The sequence below is a fragment of the Osmerus mordax genome, chromosome 23 (genome assembly GCF_038355195.1).
Source record: "Osmerus mordax isolate fOsmMor3 chromosome 23, fOsmMor3.pri, whole genome shotgun sequence".
Taxonomy (NCBI): Eukaryota; Metazoa; Chordata; class Actinopteri; order Osmeriformes; family Osmeridae; genus Osmerus; species Osmerus mordax.
In genome coordinates this window covers 557110-579577 of record NC_090072.1, presented here as the reverse complement: position 1 = coordinate 579577, position 22468 = coordinate 557110, and the positions used below count along the sequence as shown (strand labels likewise).

At 52.4% G+C, this 22468-nt stretch overlaps 3 protein-coding genes and 1 long non-coding RNA gene across 4 annotated transcripts; 2 read left to right on the top strand and 2 right to left on the bottom strand.

Moving 5' to 3' along the window:
- Nucleotides 1-974: 974 nt before the first annotated feature.
- LOC136967839 (coiled-coil domain-containing protein 171-like) lies at nucleotides 975-5023 on the bottom strand. Its single transcript, XM_067261801.1, has 10 exons — nucleotides 4934-5023; nucleotides 4793-4882; nucleotides 4487-4668; nucleotides 4148-4300; nucleotides 3401-3496; nucleotides 3071-3195; nucleotides 2925-2979; nucleotides 2187-2318; nucleotides 1915-2067; nucleotides 975-1158 (listed from the first exon to the last, which is right to left on the bottom strand). The coding sequence occupies exons 2-10, from the start codon at nucleotides 4824-4826 to the stop codon at nucleotides 1027-1029; spliced, it is 1062 nt and encodes a 353-aa protein (XP_067117902.1). The 5' UTR covers nucleotides 4827-4882; nucleotides 4934-5023; the 3' UTR covers nucleotides 975-1026.
- On the bottom strand, nucleotides 4964-13824 carry LOC136967958 (coiled-coil domain-containing protein 171-like). Its single transcript, XM_067261958.1, has 15 exons — nucleotides 13176-13824; nucleotides 12925-13042; nucleotides 11121-11304; nucleotides 10837-11027; nucleotides 10419-10565; nucleotides 10236-10328; nucleotides 10044-10162; nucleotides 9021-9189; nucleotides 8139-8649; nucleotides 7790-7881; nucleotides 6968-7036; nucleotides 6570-6878; nucleotides 6250-6417; nucleotides 5492-5668; nucleotides 4964-5320 (listed from the first exon to the last, which is right to left on the bottom strand). Exons 1-15 carry the CDS (start codon nucleotides 13334-13336, stop codon nucleotides 4964-4966), a joined length of 2865 nt encoding a protein of 954 aa, XP_067118059.1. The 5' UTR covers nucleotides 13337-13824.
- Nucleotides 13825-14198: 374 nt separating this feature from the next.
- Nucleotides 14199-21008, top strand: LOC136967957 (PC4 and SFRS1-interacting protein-like). The gene is given in 11 exon segments (XM_067261957.1): nucleotides 14199-14274; nucleotides 15201-15299; nucleotides 15390-15454; nucleotides 15561-15696; nucleotides 15778-15903; nucleotides 17135-17700; nucleotides 17798-17900; nucleotides 17973-18074; nucleotides 18198-18249; nucleotides 18252-18301; nucleotides 20916-21008. Coding segments are annotated over 10 exon segments (1377 nt in total). The 5' UTR covers nucleotides 14199-14274; nucleotides 15201-15215.
- LOC136967834 (uncharacterized) lies at nucleotides 15914-16911 on the top strand. Its single transcript, XR_010879530.1, has 3 exons — nucleotides 15914-16038; nucleotides 16174-16292; nucleotides 16485-16911. It is a non-coding gene; the product is annotated as an uncharacterized lncRNA (long non-coding RNA).
- Nucleotides 21009-22468: the final 1460 nt, after the last annotated feature.

Genomic DNA, 22468 nt, shown 5'->3' with positions numbered 1-22468 from the left:
GATCACTACTCTCTATCTGCTGATGAAGCAAAACACACACACACTCAGAGCCGCTGGTACCTCCGCCACCATGTTCATCATCCCTCTTCTCTTCCAGTCTCCCCTCCACCCACCCTCTCCAGGGGAGAACTATCATGGTTCCACCCCCCCTTCTGCAGGGGAGAACTATCATGGTTCTCCAGGGTGTCTCTGTCTGTCTGCTCAGCAAAACTTTCTAGAACTCTTGAACATTCTAGAACTCTTGAACATTCTAGAACTCTTGAACATTCCAGAAGTCTTTCTCCCAGCAGGTTGAGAGGCACGCAGGTGTGGTATGAAGGTGGGAATGATGTAATGAGCGTTTGACTGCGGCGCCAGATGGTGATGTCATGGGCAGGTGACGGAGGCAGGCTGCTGTAGGACAGGTGACACAGGAACACCTGTGCTGTCACACGCCCCCGAGCAGGGCCATGCTGACAGGCTAGACTAGCCTGAGTGTGTGTGATGGGGTACGTATACACAGGGATATCTGACACATAGACAAGGTTCACTAACTTTATTGTCAGAGTGAGTAACAGTCTGACAGGCAGCCTGGTCCACTGCTGCAGCAGGGGAAGGGGCTGGCCCTCCAGGGGGGTCTGGTCCTCCAGGGTGGGGGGCGGCCCTCCAGGGGGGGCTGGTCCTCCAGGGGGGGCTGGTCCTCCAGGGGGGGGGGGGCGGCCCTCCAGGGGGGGGGGCCCTCCAAGGGGGGCTGGCCCTCCAGGGGAAGGGGCTGGCCCTCCAAGGGGGGCTGGCCCTCCAGGGGAAGGGGCTGGCCCTCCAGGGGGGGCTGGTCCTCCAGGGGGGGGGGGGGCGGCCCTCCAGGGGGGGGGCCCTCCAAGGGGGGGGGGGGGGCGGCCCTCCAGGGGGGGGGGCGGCCCTCCAGGGGGGGGGCCCTCCAAGGGGGGGGGGGGGGCGGCCCTCCAGGGGGGGGGGCGGCCCTCCAGGGGGGGGGCCCTCCAAGGGGGGCGGCCCTCCAGGGGGGGGGTCTGGGTCTCTAACTCCTGCTCAGAGTCTTGGGGTCCCAGTCCGGCTCTTCTTGGGGTGCTTCTTTGGGCCCTTAGCTGCCCTGGGGGGCAGGGAGGAGGGGGGCCCCCTCAGCAGGACAGAGGCCGGGTCAGGGGAGGGGGGCTCGGCCACCTGACACAGGAGAGAGGTCAGAGCAGGAACACACACACACACATGATCACACACACACGATCACACACACACACATGATCACACACACATGATAACACACACATGTTCTCTGGATAAGAGCGTCTGCTAAAATGACTAAATATTCACACATGCAGACACACGAAACATGCTAACACATTATTCCTCCTTCCCTCACTTCTTTAGCATGATCAGTCTGTTCCTACGCCACCATGCAAGGGAGGAAGAGGGGAGACAGGGGGAGAGGGGGGAGACAGGGGGAGAGGGGGGAGACAGGCCACTATACAGGCCTGAGCAGAGCTTAGAGAGGACAGGAGCAGGGATGAAGGGATGATTTCAATAGGTGTCTCCATATTTTCAAGGTCCTGTTTAGAGTGTCCAAATTAGACCTGACCACGACTGACATCCCTTTAAGGCTTCTAAGCCTGCAGTAGCTGAATGTGTGTGTGTGTGTGTGTGTGTGTTTGTGGAAGGCTACAGTAGTAGTCAGATGAATAAGTGTGTTTGCTTGTTGATGAGAAATGTATCAGTTCAGAACAGATGCTCTCTGTCACAGTGATCTGCTCTCATCTCTACCATCCCTGTAGAGGAGTGTGTGTGTGAGGGGTGTGTGTGTGTGTGTGTGTGTGAGGGGTGTGTGTGTGTCAGAGCTGGTGACACGGTGTCATCACAACATGAGTACAGGCTCCTTCACATGCCGCTGGAGTGTGAAGGCGCGTGATGATGATGTCATCTTACGGGGATGAGGGCCAGGCTCTCTCTGAGGCAGGCGTCCTTAAGCTCCGCCCTGAGGGCGGAGACATGCTGCTTCTGGGCGGACACTTCCTGTTCCAACGCACCAATCCTGGAGCAGGCTGCCTGCCACAGCTCAGAGAAGGTAGCCAATAGGCTCTGAGAACAGAGAGAGGGGGTGGGGTTAGGAGTGAGGGAGGGGGTGTGTGTGTATGTGGTGTGTGTGTGTGTGTGCGTGTGTGCGTGTGTGTGTGTGTGTGGGAGGGGTGCATCCGTACCTGGCAGGCCACCACATGTTGTCCTCCCATAATCGTGTCTCTTCCCGCCGGCTCCAGATGCATCCTGGGTAGCAGGAAGGGGCGGTCCTTGCTCACTAAAGAGCCCTGTGATTGGAGGATACTATCCCTGGCCTATCAGGAGGGGGAAAGGAGGAGGAGTCAGACTGACAGAAAAGAAGTAGGAGGAGCCGTGATGGTTGGATGAAGGATGAGATGGTAACCAGGGGTAACTCGTCACCTAGAGCAACAGAACCCTGACAAGCTAACGATAGCTAACCGTCCTTCCAACATACAAAGTAAGAGATCATACAATCTTACGAAAGTTGACAAGAAATGTGTAATAAAAATCCCTTTATTGCAGGGAAATTCTCCATGATGACACACACTCACAGACATGCAGACAGACAGACATGCAGACAGACATGCATGCAGACAGACATGCAGACAGACATGCAGACAGACATGCAAACAGACAGACAGACATGCAGACAGACATGCAGACAGACATGCAGACAGACAGACATGCAGACAGACATGCAGACAGACATGCAGACAGACAGACATGCAGACAGACAGACATGCAGACAGACATGCAGACAGACAGACATGCAGACAGACAGACATGCAGACAGACATGCAGACAGACAGACATGCAGACAGACATGCAGACAGACAGACATGCAGACAGACATGCAGACAGACATGCACACAGACGGTAGGTGTGACAGGGTGACCAACCTCTCTGTAGCTGCTCTCTGCTGTCCTCATGTAGCTGACCAGGGAGTCCTGACTCCTGCACACACACACACACATCATACACAGTAGTGGTGTGTGTGTGTGGTGTGTGCTTGTGTGTGTTGATGAAGTGTGTGTGTGGTGTGTACCTGGTTGCAGAGTGTAGTGCATCCTCCAGGCTCCTCCTCTCCTGCTGCAGCGCTGACAGGTGCTTACCCAGAATCCTCAGCGACTGCTCCTTACGACGGACTTCCCGCTTCGCTTCAGCTAGACTCTGGAGGGGGGGGGGGGGGGGAGAGACAGAGATATGAGAGAGACAGAGAGAGGTAGAGAGAGTGTGTGTGTGTGTACCTGGACAGTCTGGGAGGTGTGTGTGTGTGTGCCTGGACAGTCTGGGAGGTGTGTGTGTGTGTGCCTGGACAGTCTGGGAGGTGTGTGTGTGTACCTGGACAGTCTGGGAGGTGTGTGTGTGTGTGTACCTGGCTCTGCTCCTGCAGTAGTTTCTGGGCTGTGTGCTCTCTGTCCAGAGCCTTCCTCAACTCCACACACACGCTCTGGAAACGCTCTGCCGGGCCCTGCACACACACGCACGCACACACGCACACACACGCACACACACACACACACGCACACACAGGGTTTTCTATCCTAAAGCATGTGAAGTCATGGGGCCCAGTAAAATATTTTTTTATGTTTCGCTTGTGAGCAGAAATGGGAAGTACAAATACTTTGTTACTGAACTTAGTAGATTTATGTTTTACTTTCACTCCTTATATCTGTACTTTGGTTTATTGCTTTGATCAATAAATTATTGTCATTGTGCGCCTTTTTTCATTTCCTGGCTATCACACACAACAAATGTAAGCTAGTCTACAAAGCTACCATGGAGCAAGACAGTAGGCAACAATAAAAAAAAGAAAACCCATTTTCCATAATTTGTGGGAAAAATTGTTGATAGAACCCCCAAAAAAGTATAGAAAGGTTGAAAAATATTTTCCACCATATTTTGCCAAACGAAAGGTTAGATTGAACCAAAATATATTTTTGCTAAAAAGTTTCTAAAGAAATTTTAGAAAGGTTGAAAAATATTGTCCACCATAATTTGCACACAAACATTTTTTGGGGACCTAAAATGTATTTTTACTAAAATACTTTACTTTGAAAGGTTGAACAAATATGTATTTTGTTGTATATCCTGTAGTCAGGCAGCAGAGAGGACAGCTCACCTGGTCTTTGGGGTCCTGACAGCACGGGGCAGAGCTCTGCCCCGCCTGCCTCAGACAGGCCACCTCCAGCCGCAGGCCCCGCCTCTCCACCTCAGCCGAGTGCAGCCGTTGGGTGAAAACCAGGAAGTGCTGTTGCAGTGTGGCCACTAAGGACTGATGCATTATGGGATAGACTGGGTTAAGAATGATGCACTTTGTGAAGTCGAATGGTGACACACACACACACACAGGTAACACACACACAGGTAACACACACACAGGTAACACACACACAGGTAACACACACACACAGGTAACACACACACAGGTAACACACACACACAGGTAACACACACACACCTGGCTGCTGTGTTCTGTGGTGTTGAGCTGGACCAGGCCTCGGCCCAGTCTGCTAGCTAGGGAACACTTGTCTCCTCCACAGGAAGGGAGGCTGGAGCTGGCATCTGATTGGTGGAGCAGGAGGTGCAGGAGGCGGGACATACTGCTGCGGGCCGCAGACAGAACGTCTGGGGGGGAGGAGTCTGTGGGGGAGGGGGAGGAAGAATGAAACTTCTTGTAAAACTTGACAGTGTGTGTGTGTTACCCGTGTGTGTGTGTTACCTGTGTGTGTTACCTGTGTGTGTGTTACCTGTGTGTGTGTGTTACCTGTGTGTACCAGGGCCTCCTGCAGTGGTGTCATGGCCTCCAGGATGTCTGAGGAGAGATGCTGGCTGCGGAGCCACCTCACACACACCCCTGCCCTCCCCCCCTCCCCCATCTCCCCCTCCTCCCCCCCCCCTCACACACACAGGGGGCGTGGCCAGTCTAAACAGCAGCCTAGACCTCCGTCCCAGCGCCCGCATACGGTTCACGGCCAACACCACACACACCCCCCTCCTCCACACCCTCACCCCCCTCCCTCCCCCCCCCTGCACCCCCCTCCTCCCCCAGGGCCCGCACCAGGGAGCGCACCTCCCCCTCCAGCCCCGCCCCCCTGCCCAGGCCCCGCCCCAGCAGAGAGAGGGCGTGGCAGCGCTCCAGCAGGGGCCCCAGGGCCCCCCCCAGCAGCAGGCAGGCCCCCTGCAGGGCCGAGCGCTCCTGCTCCAGGGAACACTCTCTCTCCTGCAGGGCCCTGCGCTCCTGCTCCAGGGAACACTCTCTCTCCTGCAGGGCCTGGACCTGGGAGACACACACCTGGGGGAGAGAGGGAGGGGGTGAGATGATGGTGTGGTGTGTGCGTGTTACCTAGATTGTGTTCTGCATCTGGGTGGTGTGTGTGTGTTACCTGGATATTGTTCTGCATCTGGGCGTTGTGTGTGTGTTACCTAGATTGTGTTCTGCATCTGGGTGGTGTGTGTGTGTTACCTGGATCTTGTTCTGCATCTGGGCGGTGTGTGTGAGGTGTTTCTGCTCCAGAAGGTGTGTGCGTGTGTTCCAGGTGTCCTCTCTCTGTTTCATGGTCTCCAACACACTCCTGTGCCTCTGCTCCAGCTCACGCACACACTCACTCCTCCTGTCACACACCCCCTCCAGCAGACTGACCTGGGGGAGGGGGGGAAAGAGAATGCCTGATTGTTTAGATTGTGAATATAAAGAATAACCATACTACAGCCCGATATGATCGGCCGATATTAGATATTTAGATATATTAGATATTTTCCAAACTATTGTTATCCGCATTTATAATGGCGAAAATGAATATTATTATTTATGTTTTATTGTGTTTTTGTTCAAAAGACTAAGTTTCATATCTTAAGTTTGTATTTTTATAAATGTTATTTATCAGAACTTTAATATATTTTGAGCGGTTAGGGAATCGGCTATTAAATCAGAAGGGTACCGGTTCGATTCCCATCCGTACCAATGACGTTGTGTCCTTGGGCAAGGCACTTCACCCTACTTGCCTCGGGGGAATGTCCCTCTACTTACTTTAAGAGCTTCTGCTAAAAATGACTAAATGTAAACTACAAATAACTAATGATAGGGAAATCAGTTACGCGATTCTGGATAAAATAAATAAATAATATATCGGCTTTTTCTGATCACCAAATATTTGTATCGGTATCAACCTAAAAATCCTTTATCGGTCGAGCTCTAAACCATACACACACACATGCACTGACCCTGTCGTGGGCGTGGGAGAGGTCGGAGGTCAGGGTGTCGACGTGTTCCTGTATGACATCACAGAGCTCCGCCCAGGAGAAGCTTCCCAGCATATCGTGCGTGTGAGGAAGGAGGACACAGCCGGCCAGGAGACGCTGGTAGAGAGAGAGGAGGAAGCCTAGCTTCTCCTGCTCACACACACACACACACACACACCTGTGTTACCTGTGGTTGTACTGGAGATGTGACCACAGTGAGAGCAGATGAGATATAATGAAATCACTCCTTCTTAATGAAATGATACACACAGGACACTCCCAGTGCGTGTGTGTGTGTGTACCTGGGAGTCGTTCTCGTAGAGTTCTGTGATCTTCTGAACTTCAGTCAGTGCGCCTGCAGCACTCTCTTTCTCCCTCTCTCTCTCCTCCTCCCTCTGTATTTCTTTCCTCTCTCTCTCCTCCTCCCTCACCTCCTCTCTCTCCCTCTCCTCCCTCTCTCTCTCCCTCCTCCTCTCTCTCTCCTCCTCCAGGGTCTGCAGGGCCACCTGGAGTTCTGATTGGGCATTCTGGCTCTGGCTCATCCAATCAGAACACTCAGATCGCAAACGTCCCACCTCTTCTTGACAGCCAGCCAGCATCGCTCCACACTCCTGATCACAGAGAGGGAGGGAGAGAGAGGTCAGTGTAACAGTCTGTTGGTAGGTGCAGTGTATGTGTGTGCGTGTGTGTGTAACAGTACCTCTATCCTCCTGTGGTGTTCTGAGATCAGCTGCTGGCTGTACTCTTTCTGCTGGAGCAGATCCTGGACCTGCACACACACATTTAATTTCAATCATCTAATACAGAATACGTGTGTGTGTGTGTGTGTGAGAGTGTGTGTGTGAGAGAGTGTGTGTGTGAGTGTGTGTGTGTGTGTGTGTGTGAGAGTGTGTGTGAGAGTGTGTGTGAGAGTGTGTGTGAGAGTGTGTGTGTGTGAGAGTGTGTGTGAGAGTGTGTGTGTACCTGTGCTCTAGTCTGCTGCAGGGAGTGCTGGTAGGTAGACAGAGTGTGTGTGTGTGTGTGTGTACCTGTGCTGTAGTCTGCTGCAGGGTGTGCTGGTAGGTAGACAGAGTGTGTGTGTGTGTGTGTGTGTGTGTGTGTGTGTGTGTGTGTGAGAGTGTGTGTGAGAGTGTGTGTGTACCTGTGCTGTAGTCTGCTGCAGGGTGTGCTGGTAGGTAGACAGAGTGTGTGTGTGTGTGTGTGTGTGTGTGTGTGAGAGTGTGTGTGTGAGAGTGTGTGTGAGAGTGTGTGTGTGTGTGTGTACCTGTGCTGTAGTCTGCTGCAGGGAGTGCTGGTAGGTAGACAGAGTGTGTGTGTGTGTGTGTGTACCTGTGCTGTAGTCTGCTGCAGGGAGTGCTGGTAGGTAGACAGAGTGTGTGTGTGTGTGTGTGTACCTGTGCTGTAGTCTGCTGCAGGGAGTGCTGGTAGGTAGACAGAGTGTGTGTGTGTGTGTGTGTACCTGTGCTGTAGTCTGCTGCAGGGAGTGCTGGTAGGTAGACAGAGTGTGTGTGTGTGTGTGTACCTGTGCTGTAGTCTGCTGCAGGGAGTGCTGGTAGGTAGACAGAGTGGTCTTCAGCAGGTCCATCAGTTCAGAGGGCTTTCCTCCTGTCTCTACTGATGACACACCTGTTACACACACACAACATACACACCTGTTACACACACACAACATACACACCTGTTACACACACACAACATACACACCTGTTACATACACACAACATACACACCTGTTACACACACACAACATACACACCTGTTACTCATACACAGACAGAGCAGGCACACACACACACCTCTACACCTGTATGAGCAGCTGCCAAACAGACAGCGAGCCAAACAGACAGCCAGAGACAGACATCCAGACAGACCTGAGGTGTGCTGGTCTGAGGTGCGCTGGTCTGAGGTGTGCTGGTCTGAGGTGTGCTGGTCTGAGGTGTGCTGTTGCAGACCTGAGGAGAGTGATGCTTGCTGGTCTGAGGTGTGCTGGTCTGAGGTGTGCTGGTCTGAGGTGTGCTGGTCTGAGGTGTGCTGGTCTGAGGTGTGCTGGTCTGAGGTGTGCTGTTGCAGACCTGAGGAGAGTGATGCTTGCGGGTCTGAGGTGTGCTGGTCTGAGGTGTGCTGGTCTGAGGTGTGCTGGTCTGAGGTGCGCTGGTCTGAGGTGTGCTGTTGCAGACCTGAGGAGAGTGATGCTTGCGGGTCTGAGGTGTGCTGGTCTGAGGTGTGCTGGTCTGAGGTGTGCTGGTCTGAGGTGTGCTGGTCTGAGGTGTGCTGGTCTGAGGTGTGCTGGTCTGAGGTGCGCTGGTCTGAGGTGTGCTGGTGCAGCAGCTGCTGTGTGTCTCTCACGCTGCTCTCATACAGCTCCTGCAGCCTCCGGGCTACCTGACACACACACACAATTGCAATTACTTACATTTGCTATACAATGTGTGTTACCATCCTGTGTGTGTGTGTGTGTGTGTGTTACCATGTCCAGCTGTGTGCGTGTGTGTGTGTGTTACCATGTCCAGCTGTGTGTGTGTGTGTGTTACCATGTCCAGCTGTGTGCGTGTGTGTGTGTGTGTTACCATGTCCAGCTGTGTGCGTGTGTGTGTGTGTTACCATGTCCAGCTGTGTGCGTGTGTGTTACCATGTCCAGCTGTGTGCGTGTGTGTGTTACCATGTCCAGCTGTGTGTGTGTGCGTGTGTGTTACCATGTCCAGCTGTGTGCGTGTGTGTGTTACCATGTCCAGCTGTGTGCGTGTGTGTGTTACCATGTCCAGCTGTGTGCGTGTGTGTGTGTGTAGTCTCTGCTCCTCCAGGATCTGGTCTCTCAGCTGTGCTGCGTCTCTCCTCTCCTTCTCCACAGAACACAGCAGCTGTGTGTGTAGTCTCTGCTCCTCCAGCAGCTCAGCCTGGGAGCTGTGGACCTCCTTCTGCAGCCTGCACACACACACACATTTGTGTGAGTTGTACTGGTCTGTCTCTCTCCAGGGTGAGGGATGTGTGTGTGTACTAGAGCCCGACCGATAAAGGATTTTTAAGGCCGATATCGATACAAATATTTGGTGATTTAAAAATCCAATATTCCGATATATCGGCCGATATATATAATTTGTATATTTATTTATTTTTATCCCGAAACGCGTAACAAAACATAAACAGATTTCCCTAACACTCTGCCCGACTCTGGCTGGATCAGCTGGTTGAAGGGTTTGTGGCGTTCTAAAAACTAGTGTTGCCAACAGGGACATTGTAGAGTGCCCTCTGGTGGACAAACTATGCAACGCCAACACTCATAACATGGTGGAAGGGTGTTTTGTCTCGTTTGTTTAATTTATTTTTATAATCAATTATCCGCCATTATAAATGCTGATACCGATAGTTTGGAAAATGCCTAATATCGACCGATAATATCGGCCTGCCAAATAAATCGGTCGGTCTAGTGTGTACCTGTCTCTCTCCAGGGTGTGGGATGTGTATCTGTCTCTCTCCAGGGTGTGTGTGTGTACCTGTCTCTCTCCAGGGTGAGGAATGTGTACCTGTCTCTCTCCAGGGTGTGTGTGTGTACCTGTCTCTCTCCAGGGTGAGGGATGTGTACCTGTCTCTCTCCAGGGTGTGTGTGTGTACCTGTCTCTCTCCAGGGTGAGGGATGTGTGTGTGTACCTGTCTCTCTCCAGGGTGAGGGATGTGTACCTGTCTCTCTCCAGGGAGTGTGTGTACCTGTCTCTCTCCAGGGTGAGGGATGTGTGTGTGTACCTGTCTCTCTCCAGGGTGAGGGATGTGTGTGTGTGTACCTGTCTCTCTCCAGGGTGAGGGATGTGTGTGTGTCTCTGAGCTGCTGCAGGCTGGACAGCGCCTCCTGCTGGCCGACACACTCCGCCTGCACTGCTGCTTCCAGGTCCCTGAGACGCAGCTACACACACACACACACGTGTCAAGCTTGAAAACTATGCATCTCGGACAGATGTGTGTGTGTGTGTGTGTACCTGTATGATCTCAGAGTTGAACTTGGTCTCCAGGTGAGCAGCTCTCTCTGTCTCTATGCTGTCCTCCAGACTCCTCACTCTCTGCTGGGCCCCCTGCAACACACACAGCTGCTTACAGGGGACTGTGTGTATGGTGTGTGTGTGTGTGTGTGTGTGTGTGTGTGAGAGAGAGGCTCTCCTCACCTCCAGGTCTCTCCTGGTCTTCTCCTCGCGAGTGGTGATCAGTTCCAGATCACTGCTTATCCTCCGAGCTCTCTCTCTCTCCCTCTCTCCCTCCCTCTCTCCCTCCTCCAGCCTCTTCTTCAGTTCTCCCAGCACAGCCTCCTGCTCCTGGAGGACAACTGAAAGTTACATCTGTGTGTATGGTGTGTGTGTCACCTGTAACAGTGTGCAGGTGTGTGTGTGCAGATGTGTGTGTGTCACCTGTAACAGTGTGCAGGTGTGTGTGTGCAGATGTGTGTGTGTCACCTGTAACAGTGTGCAGGTGTGTGTGTGCAGATGTGTGTGTGTCACCTGTAACAGTGTGCAGGTGTGTGTGTGCAGATGTGTGTGTGTCACCTGTAACAGTGTGCAGGTGTGTGTGTGCAGATGTGTGTGTCACCTGCAGCAGTGTGTGTAGGCGTGTGTTCTCGGCAGTGAGGTGTGTGTTCTCTGCGCTGGCGTTCAGCACCAGCTGGTCCCGCTCCTCCAGGTCCTGCTGCAAGGCATGCTGGTCCTCCTCCCGCGCCTGGCGGGAGATCTCCAGAGCCTTCTGCAGGTTACACACACTCTGGTGCAGCTCCGCAGCACGCTCTACACACACACACACAATTAAAGCTATTCTTCACAACAAGCACATCTCCCTCCATCCTCCTCTCCCTCCATCCTCCTCTCCCCCCTCCTCACCCTGCAGCAGCTGCTTCTGGGTGGTGAGGGAGGTGAGGTTGGAGGTGAGGGTGGAGGTGTGGTGGTGTGAGGATGCAGCTTCTCTCCTGGTGAGGGCCAGCTGGTACTGCAGCTCCTGCAGGTGCTCCTCCCCTCGCTCCAGCTTCGCCCGCAGCCTGGCCTGCCCCGCCTGCTGCCCCGACACCTGCCACCACAGGACAGGATGGTACAGGACAGGATGGTACGGGACAGGATGGTACGGGACAGGATGGTACGGGACAGGATGGTACGGGACAGGATGGTACGGGACAGGATGGTACGGGACAGGATGGTACGGGACAGGATGGCACGGGACAGGATGGCACGGGACAGGATGGTACAGGACAGGATGGTACAGGACAGGATGGCACAGGACAGGATGGTACGGGACAGGATGGCACAGGACAGGATGGCACGGGACAGGATGGTACGGGACAGGATGGTACGGGACAGGATGGTACGGGACAGGATGGTACGGGACAGGATGGTACGGGACAGGATGGTACGGGACAGGATGGCACGGGACAGGATGGCACGGGACAGGATGGTACGGGACAGGATGGTACAGGACAGGATGGCACAGGACAGGATCGCACAGGACAGGATGGTACAGGACAGGATGGTACAGGACAGGATGGTACAGGACAGGATCGCACAGGACAGGATGGCACAGGACAGGATGGCACAGGACAGGATGGCACAGGACAGGATGGCACAGGACAGGATGGCACAGGACAGGATGGTACAGGACAGGATGGTACAGGACAGGATGGTACAGGACAGGATGGCACAGGACAGGATGGCACAGGACAGGATGGTACAGGACAGGATGGTACAGGACAGGATGGTACAGGACAGGATGGTACAGGACAGGATGGCACAGGACAGGATGGCACAGGACAGGATGGTACAGGACAGGATGGTACAGGACAGGATCGCACAGGACAGGATGGTACAGGACAGGATGGTACAGGACAGGATGGCACAGGACAGGATCGCACAGGACAGGATGGTACAGGACAGGATGGTACAGGACAGGATGGCACAGGACAGGATGGTACAGGACAGGATGGTACAGGACAGGATGGCACAGGACAGGATGGCACAGGACAGGAGGGTACAGGACAGGAGGGTACAGGACAGGATGGTACAGGACAGGATGGTACAGGACAGGATGGCACAGGACAGGAGGGTACAGGACAGGAGGGTACAGGACAGGAGGGTACAGGACAGGATGGCACAGGACAGGAGGGTACAGGACAGGAGGGTACAGGACGGTACAGGACAGGATGGTACAGGACAGGATGGCACAGGACAGGAGGGTACAGGACAGGAGGGTACAGGACAGGAGGGTACAGGACAGGAGGGTACAGGACAGGATGGCACAGGACAGGATGGCACAGGACAGGATGGCACAGGACAGGATGGTACAGGACAGGATGGCACAGGACAGGATGGTACAGGACAGGATGGTACAGGACAGGATGGTACAGGACAGGATGGTACAGGACAGGATGGCACAGGACACACTTCACTACAGTAGAGTTCAAAAGAATTAACTAGAGTTCAAAAGAATTAACTAGAGTTCAGTATAGTTCAGAAGATTTAACTAGTTCAGTATACTTGAGAAGAATTAACTATAGTTTAGTAGAATTAAATGGTTTGGTAGAGTTCAGTAGACTCCAGTTCGGTCAAACTACAGTACAGTGTAGTAGAATAAAACTAGTTAAGTCCAGTTCAGTAGAAGAAGCCCAGACAGCAGGGTCCAGTAGAGCAGTGAGGGTACCTCCTGGTTGTGTGTGGAGACCATGTCCAGCTTCTCCTGCTCCAGCTTCGCCACCCGCCACCTCAGCGCCTCCGTCCCCGCCTCGCATGCCTCGCACGGAGGCACCACCTCCTTCACCCTGGGAATTACATCGCGTGCCCACGCATCAAACATCGGTCTTCACGGTAGCGGGTATCTACGGTGGTTGATATGACCGTTAGCTATGATGGTGACGTTAAACGCCGGTGTCTCTCGCTGCTAACTCTTCGTACCTGTTGATCTCGTCATCCGCGGTCGTGGCGGAGCTCACAGCGGCTCGCGGATGTGTCGCCCGTAGCGACGGAGACTTGGGCCGTCCGCTGTGCTTGCGCCTCGGCTGGTCCCGGTTGTGTGTTCGGCGACGATCAGAACTGACGGGTTCCTCGGTCGGCATTGTTGATATTTAACTGTGTCTGGCTGTCTGGTTCTGCCCCTGCAAGCAGCAAACTGAATTAGGGTTATACCCCAGGTTACCTTGGAAACCAAGCCGCTTGGTGATCCTGACTAACTTTAGACGTTAAATGTGTATCTCGGTCTGTGTGTTGATGTCGCCCGTAATTTACCGAATGTATTCTATTTTCCTCGTATCAACTCCTCTGGGATTAAATTATCCCGTTTTCACAAACGAGAGAGAAAGACGCCTTGGGAATCTGAGGTTGCTTGGCTGCTACGTTGCTTTGCCAGCCAACTCTCAACAGTACAGTACAGTACGGTCCGTGGAGCTAGTCTGGCTAAAACCGGGCAAATGTCAACAACGGTTTTCTAAACAATAAAAACGGAGTTAAAATGAACAAGCAGTCCATTTTGTGTTAAATGTCTAAAACCCGAAAGCGATCAAGTATTCAAATACCAATAACTTCAATTTATAAACATAGAAAGTTAACTTATATGCTAAATACTTCTTGAACCGTTTAAATCTGACGCCATGTTAAGCGTCCTGGTGACTGTTTGTCTACGTATTTCCTCTTTCCTAGCGGAGGCTTGGGATTGGTCGAACATCTAGTCAGTTTGGTTAACTGACAAACACCAGCTCGTATATTTATTAATGTTTTCCTTTTTATCATTTGTCTCATTTGCCAAAAATAATGTTTTAGTTGGAAAATGACATTAGGGTTCAGTGGATTTAGCCCAGCTAATGTTTGTGTTTTATCTGACCGGTTGATGCATCCTGGGTTGCCAGGATTATCTCATTAGGGGGATAAAATTTGAGAAACTGGCAACCCTATGTGCGCGAATTGGAGTCAGGCAAAAAGAAACAAGCTTTTTAGTAAAAACAGCCCGTACTTAGATTCCTCGCAACGTCTGTCTCGTTATTTACTAACTCTCTTTCAGGTAAGCGACTCATATACAGCCTAGCGTACTAGCTTTACGATATAAAAAACATGCAACATGAATAGTTTTGTTTCTGTGCGGTCTTGCTTTAAATGTCAGCGCGCTAACGTTAGCCAAGTTAACGTTGCCTGGCCACTGTGCACCGTGGTCGTATCAGTGGTGCACGGCCAGCTATAAACCTCAAGTCTTTTGTATGCTAGTACGATATGCCATGAAGCTTTGTCGTGAATATTTGCATTACAGTTATATTGCAAAATGCAAGCTGCAATCCTTCAATCTGCAATCCTTCAATCTGCAATCCTTCAATCTGCTTGATGCCTCCGTTCACTCTACACCCACGCCCCTCCTCTCCTCCCCCCTCCCCTCTCCACCCCCCATCTCTCCTCTCTCCCCCTCATCTCCACCCCCTCCTCTCCTCTCCCCTCCTCATCTCCACCCCCTCCTCCCCTCTCCCCTCCTCATCTCCACCCCCTCCTCTCCTCTCCCCTCCTCATCTCCACCCCCTCCTCTCCTCTCCCCTCCTCATCTCCACCCCCCCCTCTCCCCTCCCCATCTCCACCCCCTCCTCTCCTCTCCCCTCCTCATCTCCACCCCCTCCTCTCCTCTCCCCTCCTCATCTCCACCCCCTCCTCTCCCCTCCCCATCTCCACCCCCTGCTCTCCTCTCCCCTCCTCATCTCCACCCCCTCCTCTCCTCTCCCCTCCTCATCTCCACCCCCTCCTCTCCTCTCCCCTCCTCATCTCCACCCCCTCCTCTCCCCTCCTCATCTCCACCCCCTCCTCTCCCCTCCCCATCTCCACCCCCTCCTCTCCCCTCCCCATCTCCACCCCCTCCTCTCCCCTCCCCATCTCCACCCCCTCCTCTCCTCTCCCCTCCTCATCTCCACCCCCTCCTCTCCCCTCCCCATCTCCACCCCCCACCACCAGTCTGAGCAGGGCAGGATGCCTGCTAAAGCTGCTGACCCGTTCAAGCCTGGAGATCTTGTCTTTGCCAAGATGAGAGGCTTCCCTTACTGGCCAGCCAGGGTGAGTCCACACACTCACACGCTCACACACACACACTCACACAGAACAGAACGGTTTGCGAACTATAATGTGTTCATGTGTGTGCCTCAGATATGCAAGGCTCAAGAAGGGCCCAAAAAGAAGATTCCTGTGTTTTTCTTTGGAACCCACCAGACGTGAGCACCCTGACCCCTGACCCTATACACCAAACACCAATGCAAAACATGACCCATGTAGTTTGATCTGCTGTGGTTTTATCTGGTTTGTGTGTGTGTGTCCCAGTGCCGCCCTGCCCCTGGTCAACATCGTGCCCTACCAGGGCAACAAGACCAGGCTGGGCCAGGGCGGGAGGATCCGAGGGTTCACTGAGGGCATGTGGGAGATCGAGCACAAGCCTGGAGTGGGCAGCAAGACCAAGGTAGGACACACACACACGCTCGCACATACACACTCTCGCAAACACACACACACAATATGTAACTGTAAGATGTTCCTTTAGGGTCCAGCAGCTGGAGGGGTGAAGAGGAAGAGAGAGGAGGAGGAGGAGAAGGACAAGAAGAAGAAGAAGGAGGAGGAGCAGCGTGACCCGGAGGAGGGGAGGACAGGAGACAAACAGGCCTGCTCAGTGGAGGAGGGGAGGACAGGAGACAAACAGGCCTGCTCAGTGGAGGAGGGGAGGACAGGAGACAAACAGGCCTGCTCAGTGGAGAAGGGAGGAGGTGAGGAAGAGAAGAGGAGGAGCAGCCTGGTGGATGAGGAGGTTAGGACACATCATCTCTCCTTCCCTCTTCCTCTCTCCTTCCTTTCTACAGCATTAACGATGCGTGTGGTGTGTGTGTGGTGTGTGTGTGTGTGGTGTGTGTGTGTGTGTGTGTGTGTGTGTGTGTGTGTGTAGAGAAAGCAGCGTCTAGCAGAGAGGAGGAAAAGTGTGTTGAGATCTCTTCAGGGTCTCCTGACTGCTGGCAAGACCTCCAGGAGGGACTCTAGAACACACACAGTCCAGACCAGCTCTCAGTGAGTACACACACACACTCTCTCACACGCACACACACAGCCCTCAAGACCAGCTCTCAGTGAGTACACACACACACTCTCTCACACGCACACACACAGCCCTCAAGACAAGCTCTCAGTCTGTGTGTGTGTGTGTGTGTGTGTGTACTCACTGTGTATTCAAAATACAGCTGAAATGTGTTTGTCTTCCAGGAGGAACAGCCCAGCTGGGAGGAACGCAACAGTCAACAAACCAGGCAGAAAGAAGCTTGCTGTTCAGGAACCAGACAGCAAGAAAACAGACAGCAAGAAGCTGAATGTTAAGAAACCAGTAGACAAAAAATCGATTTGAAGAAAGCAGTCAGTAAGAAAACAAATGCTAAGACTGAAACAGTCAGCAAGAAAACAGAAATGGACAGTAAAAAAACTATTTTAAAAGCAGGCAGAAAGGAGGTGAAAGGCAAGGAGACTGCAGCAGCCAGTAAGAAAACAGATAGCAAGGAGACTGCAGCAGCCAGTAAGAAAACGGATAGCAAGGAGACTGCAGCAGCCAGTAAGAAAACGGATAGCAAGGAGACTTCAGCAGCCAGTAAGAAAACAGATAACAAGGAGACTGCAGCAGCCAGTAAGAAAACGGATAGCAAGGATACTGCAGCAGCCAGTAAGAAAACAGATAACAAGGAAACTGCAGCAGCCAGTAAGAAAACGGATAGCAAGGATACTGCAGCAGCCAGTAAGAAAACAGATAATAAGGAGACTGCAGCAGCCAGTAAGAAAACGGATAACAAGGAGACTGCAGCAGCCAGTAAGAACACAGATAGCAAGGAGACTTCAGCAGCCAGTAAGAAAAAACAGATAACAAGGAGACTGCAGCAGCCAGTAAGAAAACAGATAGCAAGGAGACTGCAGCAGCCAGTAAGAAAACAGATAACAAGGAGACTTCAGCAGCCAGTAAGAAAACAGATAACAAGGAGACTGCAGCAGCCAGTAAGAAAACGGATAGCAAGGAGACTGCAGTAGCCAGTAAGAAAACGGATAACAAGGAGACTGCAGCAGCCAGTAAGAAAACGGATAGCAAGGAGACTGCAGCAGCCAGTAAGAAAATGGATAATAAGGAGACTGCAGCAGCCAGTAAGGAAACGGATAGCAAGGAGACTTCAGCAGCCAGTAAGGAAACGGATAGCAAGGAGACTTCAGTAGCCAGTAAGAAAACGGATAATGAGACTGCAGCAGCCAGTAAGAAAACGGATAGCAAGGAGACTTCAGCAGCCAGTAAGAAAACAGCCGGTAAACCCGTAGAGGAGGAGAGGTTGGAGGATCGGAGAGCAGACAACACTGAAGAGAGAGAACCCAACCAGGCAGAGGAGGGCAGGAGTGAGGAGGAAAGGTTGTCCGAGAAGAGGGCAATCAAGGGCTCACAGTCACCTCGGTGAGTGTGTGTGTGCACGTGTGTGTGTGGGGGTGCGCATGTCCATACTGACCCTACCCATGATGTGTTTTAACGTGTGTGTGTGTGTGTGTGTCAGGCCCAGTGTGTGTGTGCAGGCTCCACCCAGACTGACAGCTGTAGACTCCACTCTGCACCGACTGCATGGAGACATCAGGATCTCTCTGAAGACAGACAACCCTGTAGGTCTCACACACACACTTACACACACACTTACACACACGTTTGTAAAGGCCTGATGTCTCCTCCCCCAGGACATCAGGAGGTGCGTTCTGGCTCTGAACCAGCTCAGCATGCTGTACGTCACCTCCCAGCACGTCCAGAGACACAGCGAACTCATCTCCACGCTACGCAAGGTAGCACCCACACGCTCAATCACCAAACACACCTTTTAGCACCCACAATTAACTATCCCACTCGCAGTCAGGTGCTCACACTGGTCATCTAACACTCACTTTGTGTGTGTGTGTGTGTGTCAGATGCGTCGTTTCCGTGGCAGCCAGGCCGTGATGGACAAGTCGTCGATGCTCTACATCGCTTCAAGAACGCCTTCCTGCTGGGGGAGAAACATGAGCCTCTGCCGGCAGCTCTTCTGTCCTCCTGCGGCTGGAGAGGGAGAGGGAGAGAGAGAGAGGGGGGGAGGAGAGGGAGGAGAGGGAGAGGGAGGAGGGAAAAGAGAGAGGGGAGGAGGGAAAGGAGAAAGGGGAGGAGAGGGAGAGGAGGAGAGGGGAGCTGTTGCAGGAGGTTCGAAGGAGGATGAGTCAGGTGGAGGAAAGGAAGAGAGGAGAGGGGGAGAACAGAGGAGAGGGGGAGAAGGCAGGGGGAGGAGAGGAGCAGTGAGGGGGAGGAGGGTGAGGGACAGCAGGAGGAGGGGGAGGAGAGGAGCAGTGAAGGGGAGGAGGGGGAGGAGGGGGAGGAGAGGAGCAGTGAGGGACAGAATGGGGGAGGGGGAGGGGGGGGGGGGGGGGGGTAACCCAGACAGGTGCTTCTGCTGTGTGCTGCAGCCTGGGAGACATAGCTAGCTCCCTAGTGGAAACCTTTCTGTTATTGTTTTAACCCGTGTGGTTTCTGGCGTGCTCAGTGTTACTGCTGCTGTGGAAGGCCTGGGGCCTTTTCCATGATTCAGGATTTGGTCAACTCTCTTTATGAAACAGGCCTCAGGTCTGGCTCTACTGTTAACATTAATGTTGCTATTGTTACAGCTAGCTAAACTACAGTTAGCGTTAATGTTGCTATAGGTACAGCAAGTTAAAAGCTACAGTTGGCATTAATGTTACGCTAATTACTGTTAGCTTAAGGTTACAGTTAACATTAATGTTGCTATAGTTACTATCTAAGCTACAGTTAGCATTAATGTTGATGTCTCAGATAGCTAAATGCTACGGTTAGCATTCATGTTGCCATAATTACTTTTAGCTGTTGTCTAGACTGGAGAGTTATGTCTCTGTTACACACACACACACAGAGTTACTGTGATATACTTTGGTTTTACGCAGTGTATCTTCTATGGACAAGCAAGCAGATATCAATTATCATTTAAATATTTTTATACTTGTGGTGTTTTTATATTCAGTGTAGTGTGTTAGTGTAAACCATGTACTGATGCAGCTGCTGTGGAATAAACAAGAGCCTGGTGCCTCACGTGTGTGTGTGTGGTATGTTGTGTGTTTGGTATGATGTGTGTGTTTGGTATGATGTGTGTGGTGTGATGTGTGTGTGTGTGTGGTATGTTGTATGTGTTTGGTATGTTGTGTGTGTGGGTATGTTGTGTGTTTGGTAGGATGTGTATGATGTGTGTGTGTGTGGTATGATGTGATGTGTGTGTGTGTGGTCTGATGACCTCTGTCAAAGATACTCTTTGCCTCTCTCGCCCCCTACAGGGCTTTTTCAGAGGTGCAGGGTAGGAGAGAGGACACGGTCCATACTGTGACAGGATGGACAGAGATGTGATGAGAGCCAACACCAGAACCTTTTCGTCCTGCAAAGGCCACCGTCACAATTAATATCCAGATCATTCTCTAACGCAGGGACACGTCACAGTAAACACGTTCCGCAAACACTCATAGCCTATCATATTTGGAGAAGTATAATGCAGTTTCTATGACGAACTCGTAAAACCCGCCTCTCGTTCGCGGTTTACACCGGCCTGGGGCCAGGATCGTTCCAGTGGGTTTGTTGCTCTTGCTCGCGCTATAAATAACCAGGTAGCCACATGCGCTTGGTCTGTAACCTACAACTGTAAACACTCCCTCTGCTACTGATCGATAAACCTACACATCTGTGTCACAGACGGGGGTGGGGGAACGTGGAGGGCACGCACAGAGCCGTGAATGAAAACAATGATCTGCATTACAAATCTGGAATACGAGCAGATGGAAAGCTGAAAGCGCACGAGATCATAAAGCGATTATTAAGACTCCGTGTCCCGCTCGGTTATGCGACAGTGACGTGTCACCAACCTACACCGCCCCGCCCGCCTCCTCTCTCTTTCTCTCTCTCTTTTTCTCTATGTCTCTCTCTGTCAACTTCCGTGAGCAGGAGTGGAAATGTGGGTGTGGCGTCGTTACCGGGGGTGGCCCTGCCCCTGCTCCGCGGTTTGTGCTTTCTGGAGGTGCGTTCATCGACCAGGGAAAGTCACCGAATTCACAGTCGCAGCTCGCAACACCCGTCTGAGAAACAACTGAGAAGAATTAAGGGCTCTACGTGACCGGGACTATACAGTTTAGTACGCACGCACAAGCGCGCTACCTGGCCACAGCATTTCGGACGCTCGCGACATGGAGTAGCTGTCTCTTCTTACCGTAAAAAAAAACGTTTGTATTTTTATCTCGATTGTCCGAGTGTCCACTCTGCTGAGGAGACAGACATGGCACACGTTGGTAACGGAGCCGGTAACGAGGATGAGGTGAGTCGTCGGTACCGGGGAAGGGCATGGGGACGATGAATGTAGGTTCTATGATGAAGGTAGACGATAATGGGGATCGTTATTACAGACCGGGGGCAGACCGGGTGAGCGTGAAATGAGACCGTGTGAACCGAGGTGTGAACCCGAGATTGTGGTGTCTTATGACGGACATTGTACTCCCGGGAGTAGCCTTCTGTACGGTCACGTGGACAAAATATGTGGGGTAAATATCAGCGTATCAAGGGAAATAAAACCCATCGTTCCGTTTCTACCTTACCCGCGTCTGTTTCAGGGTGTGTCAGACAGACAGTCACGGTGTGAACGCGCTCAGCCGGTGGTGTTAATAGGTCACGACTTCCGAGAGAGTCAGAGGAAGAAGGTCTAGCAGCTCGAGCCTCCTGGATCTCCAGACCCTCTGTGACGTGGCGCTGGGCTGACAGAGTTTCAGCTGTAGGCAGACAGGCAGACAGGCAGGCAGGCAGGCAGACAGGCAGACAGGCAGACAAGCAGGCAGACAAGCAGGCAGACAGGCAGACACGGAGACAGGCAGGCAGACACGGAGACAGGCAGCACTATGTAGCTCTGTCTCCATGCAGCCACAAGTTGTGTAACAGCTGGATGTCTGATTTCCCTATTTGCTGGCTGGAAGGGAAGGCTGGTGAACTGACAGAAACATCATCATTACCTCAGATTGGAATGTGTTGAGTGTGAGGGATGAGCTAGACATGGTCAACCGTACATGTGGGTGATGTGCATTTGTTTTGTGTATTTTTGGTATATGTGTGTGTGTGTGGAGAAGGGAGAGGCCTGCATGTAGACGTGATGGTAACATACCCTAACCACCCCAGTATGATTAATTAATGACAGCAGCTGAGACACAGGAGAGCCTCTCTTCAACAGGGAGGTTAGAGGATGTGTGTGCGCGTGCGTGCATGTGTGTGTGCGTGTAGAATGACCTTGTGACTCATTATCAGCTGAATGATGGAGAAACAGTGAGGAGAGGAACAGTGTTTCTCTCTCCCATCCCCTCTCCTCTCCTCTCCTCTCCTCTCCTCTCCTCTCCTCTCCTCTCCTCTCCTCTCCTCTCCTCTCCTCTCCTCTCCTCTCCCCTCCCCTCCCCTCCCCTCCCCTCCTCTCCTCTCCTCTCCTCTCCTCTCCTCTCGCCTCCTGTCCTCCCCTCCCCTCTCGCCTCCTGTCCCTCCCCCCCCTCCCCTCTCCTCCCCTCCTTAAGGCTACCTGTGTGTGTGTGTGTGTGTGTGGGTACGAGGGAGTGGCTGGCCACCTGTACCTCACAGGTTGATCATTCTTTCTTCCAACACACACACACACACACACACACATATACACACACACACATATACACATATAAACAGACTAATAGCAGACCTCGGGACACATTGTTTTCTGGAGACCTATTCCTGTGTGTGTGTGTGTGTGTGTGTGTGTGTGTGTGTGTGTGTGTGTGTGTGTGTGTGTGTGTGTGTGTGTGTGTGTGTGTGTGTGTGTGTGTGTGTGTGTGTGTGTGTGTGTGTGTGTGTGTGTGTGTGTGTGTGTGTGTGTGTGTGTGTGATCGAAAGAGAAAAGGGATGTGTTTGAGTTAAGCTGTCTTAGTAGCAGTTACTATGGAAACATAGGAACTGAATACACATGCATCATGTGAAGTCAATCTCACACTCACACATGCAAACCCACACACTCACGCTCACAGAGTAATCTGTGTTTATTTCTTTGTCTGGCAGTTGACCAGCTCAACCACCCAACCCATAATGCTCAAATTGTACACACACACTTGCTAAGCTGTTACATAACACACACACACACACTCACTCACGCACCTTGCAGTGG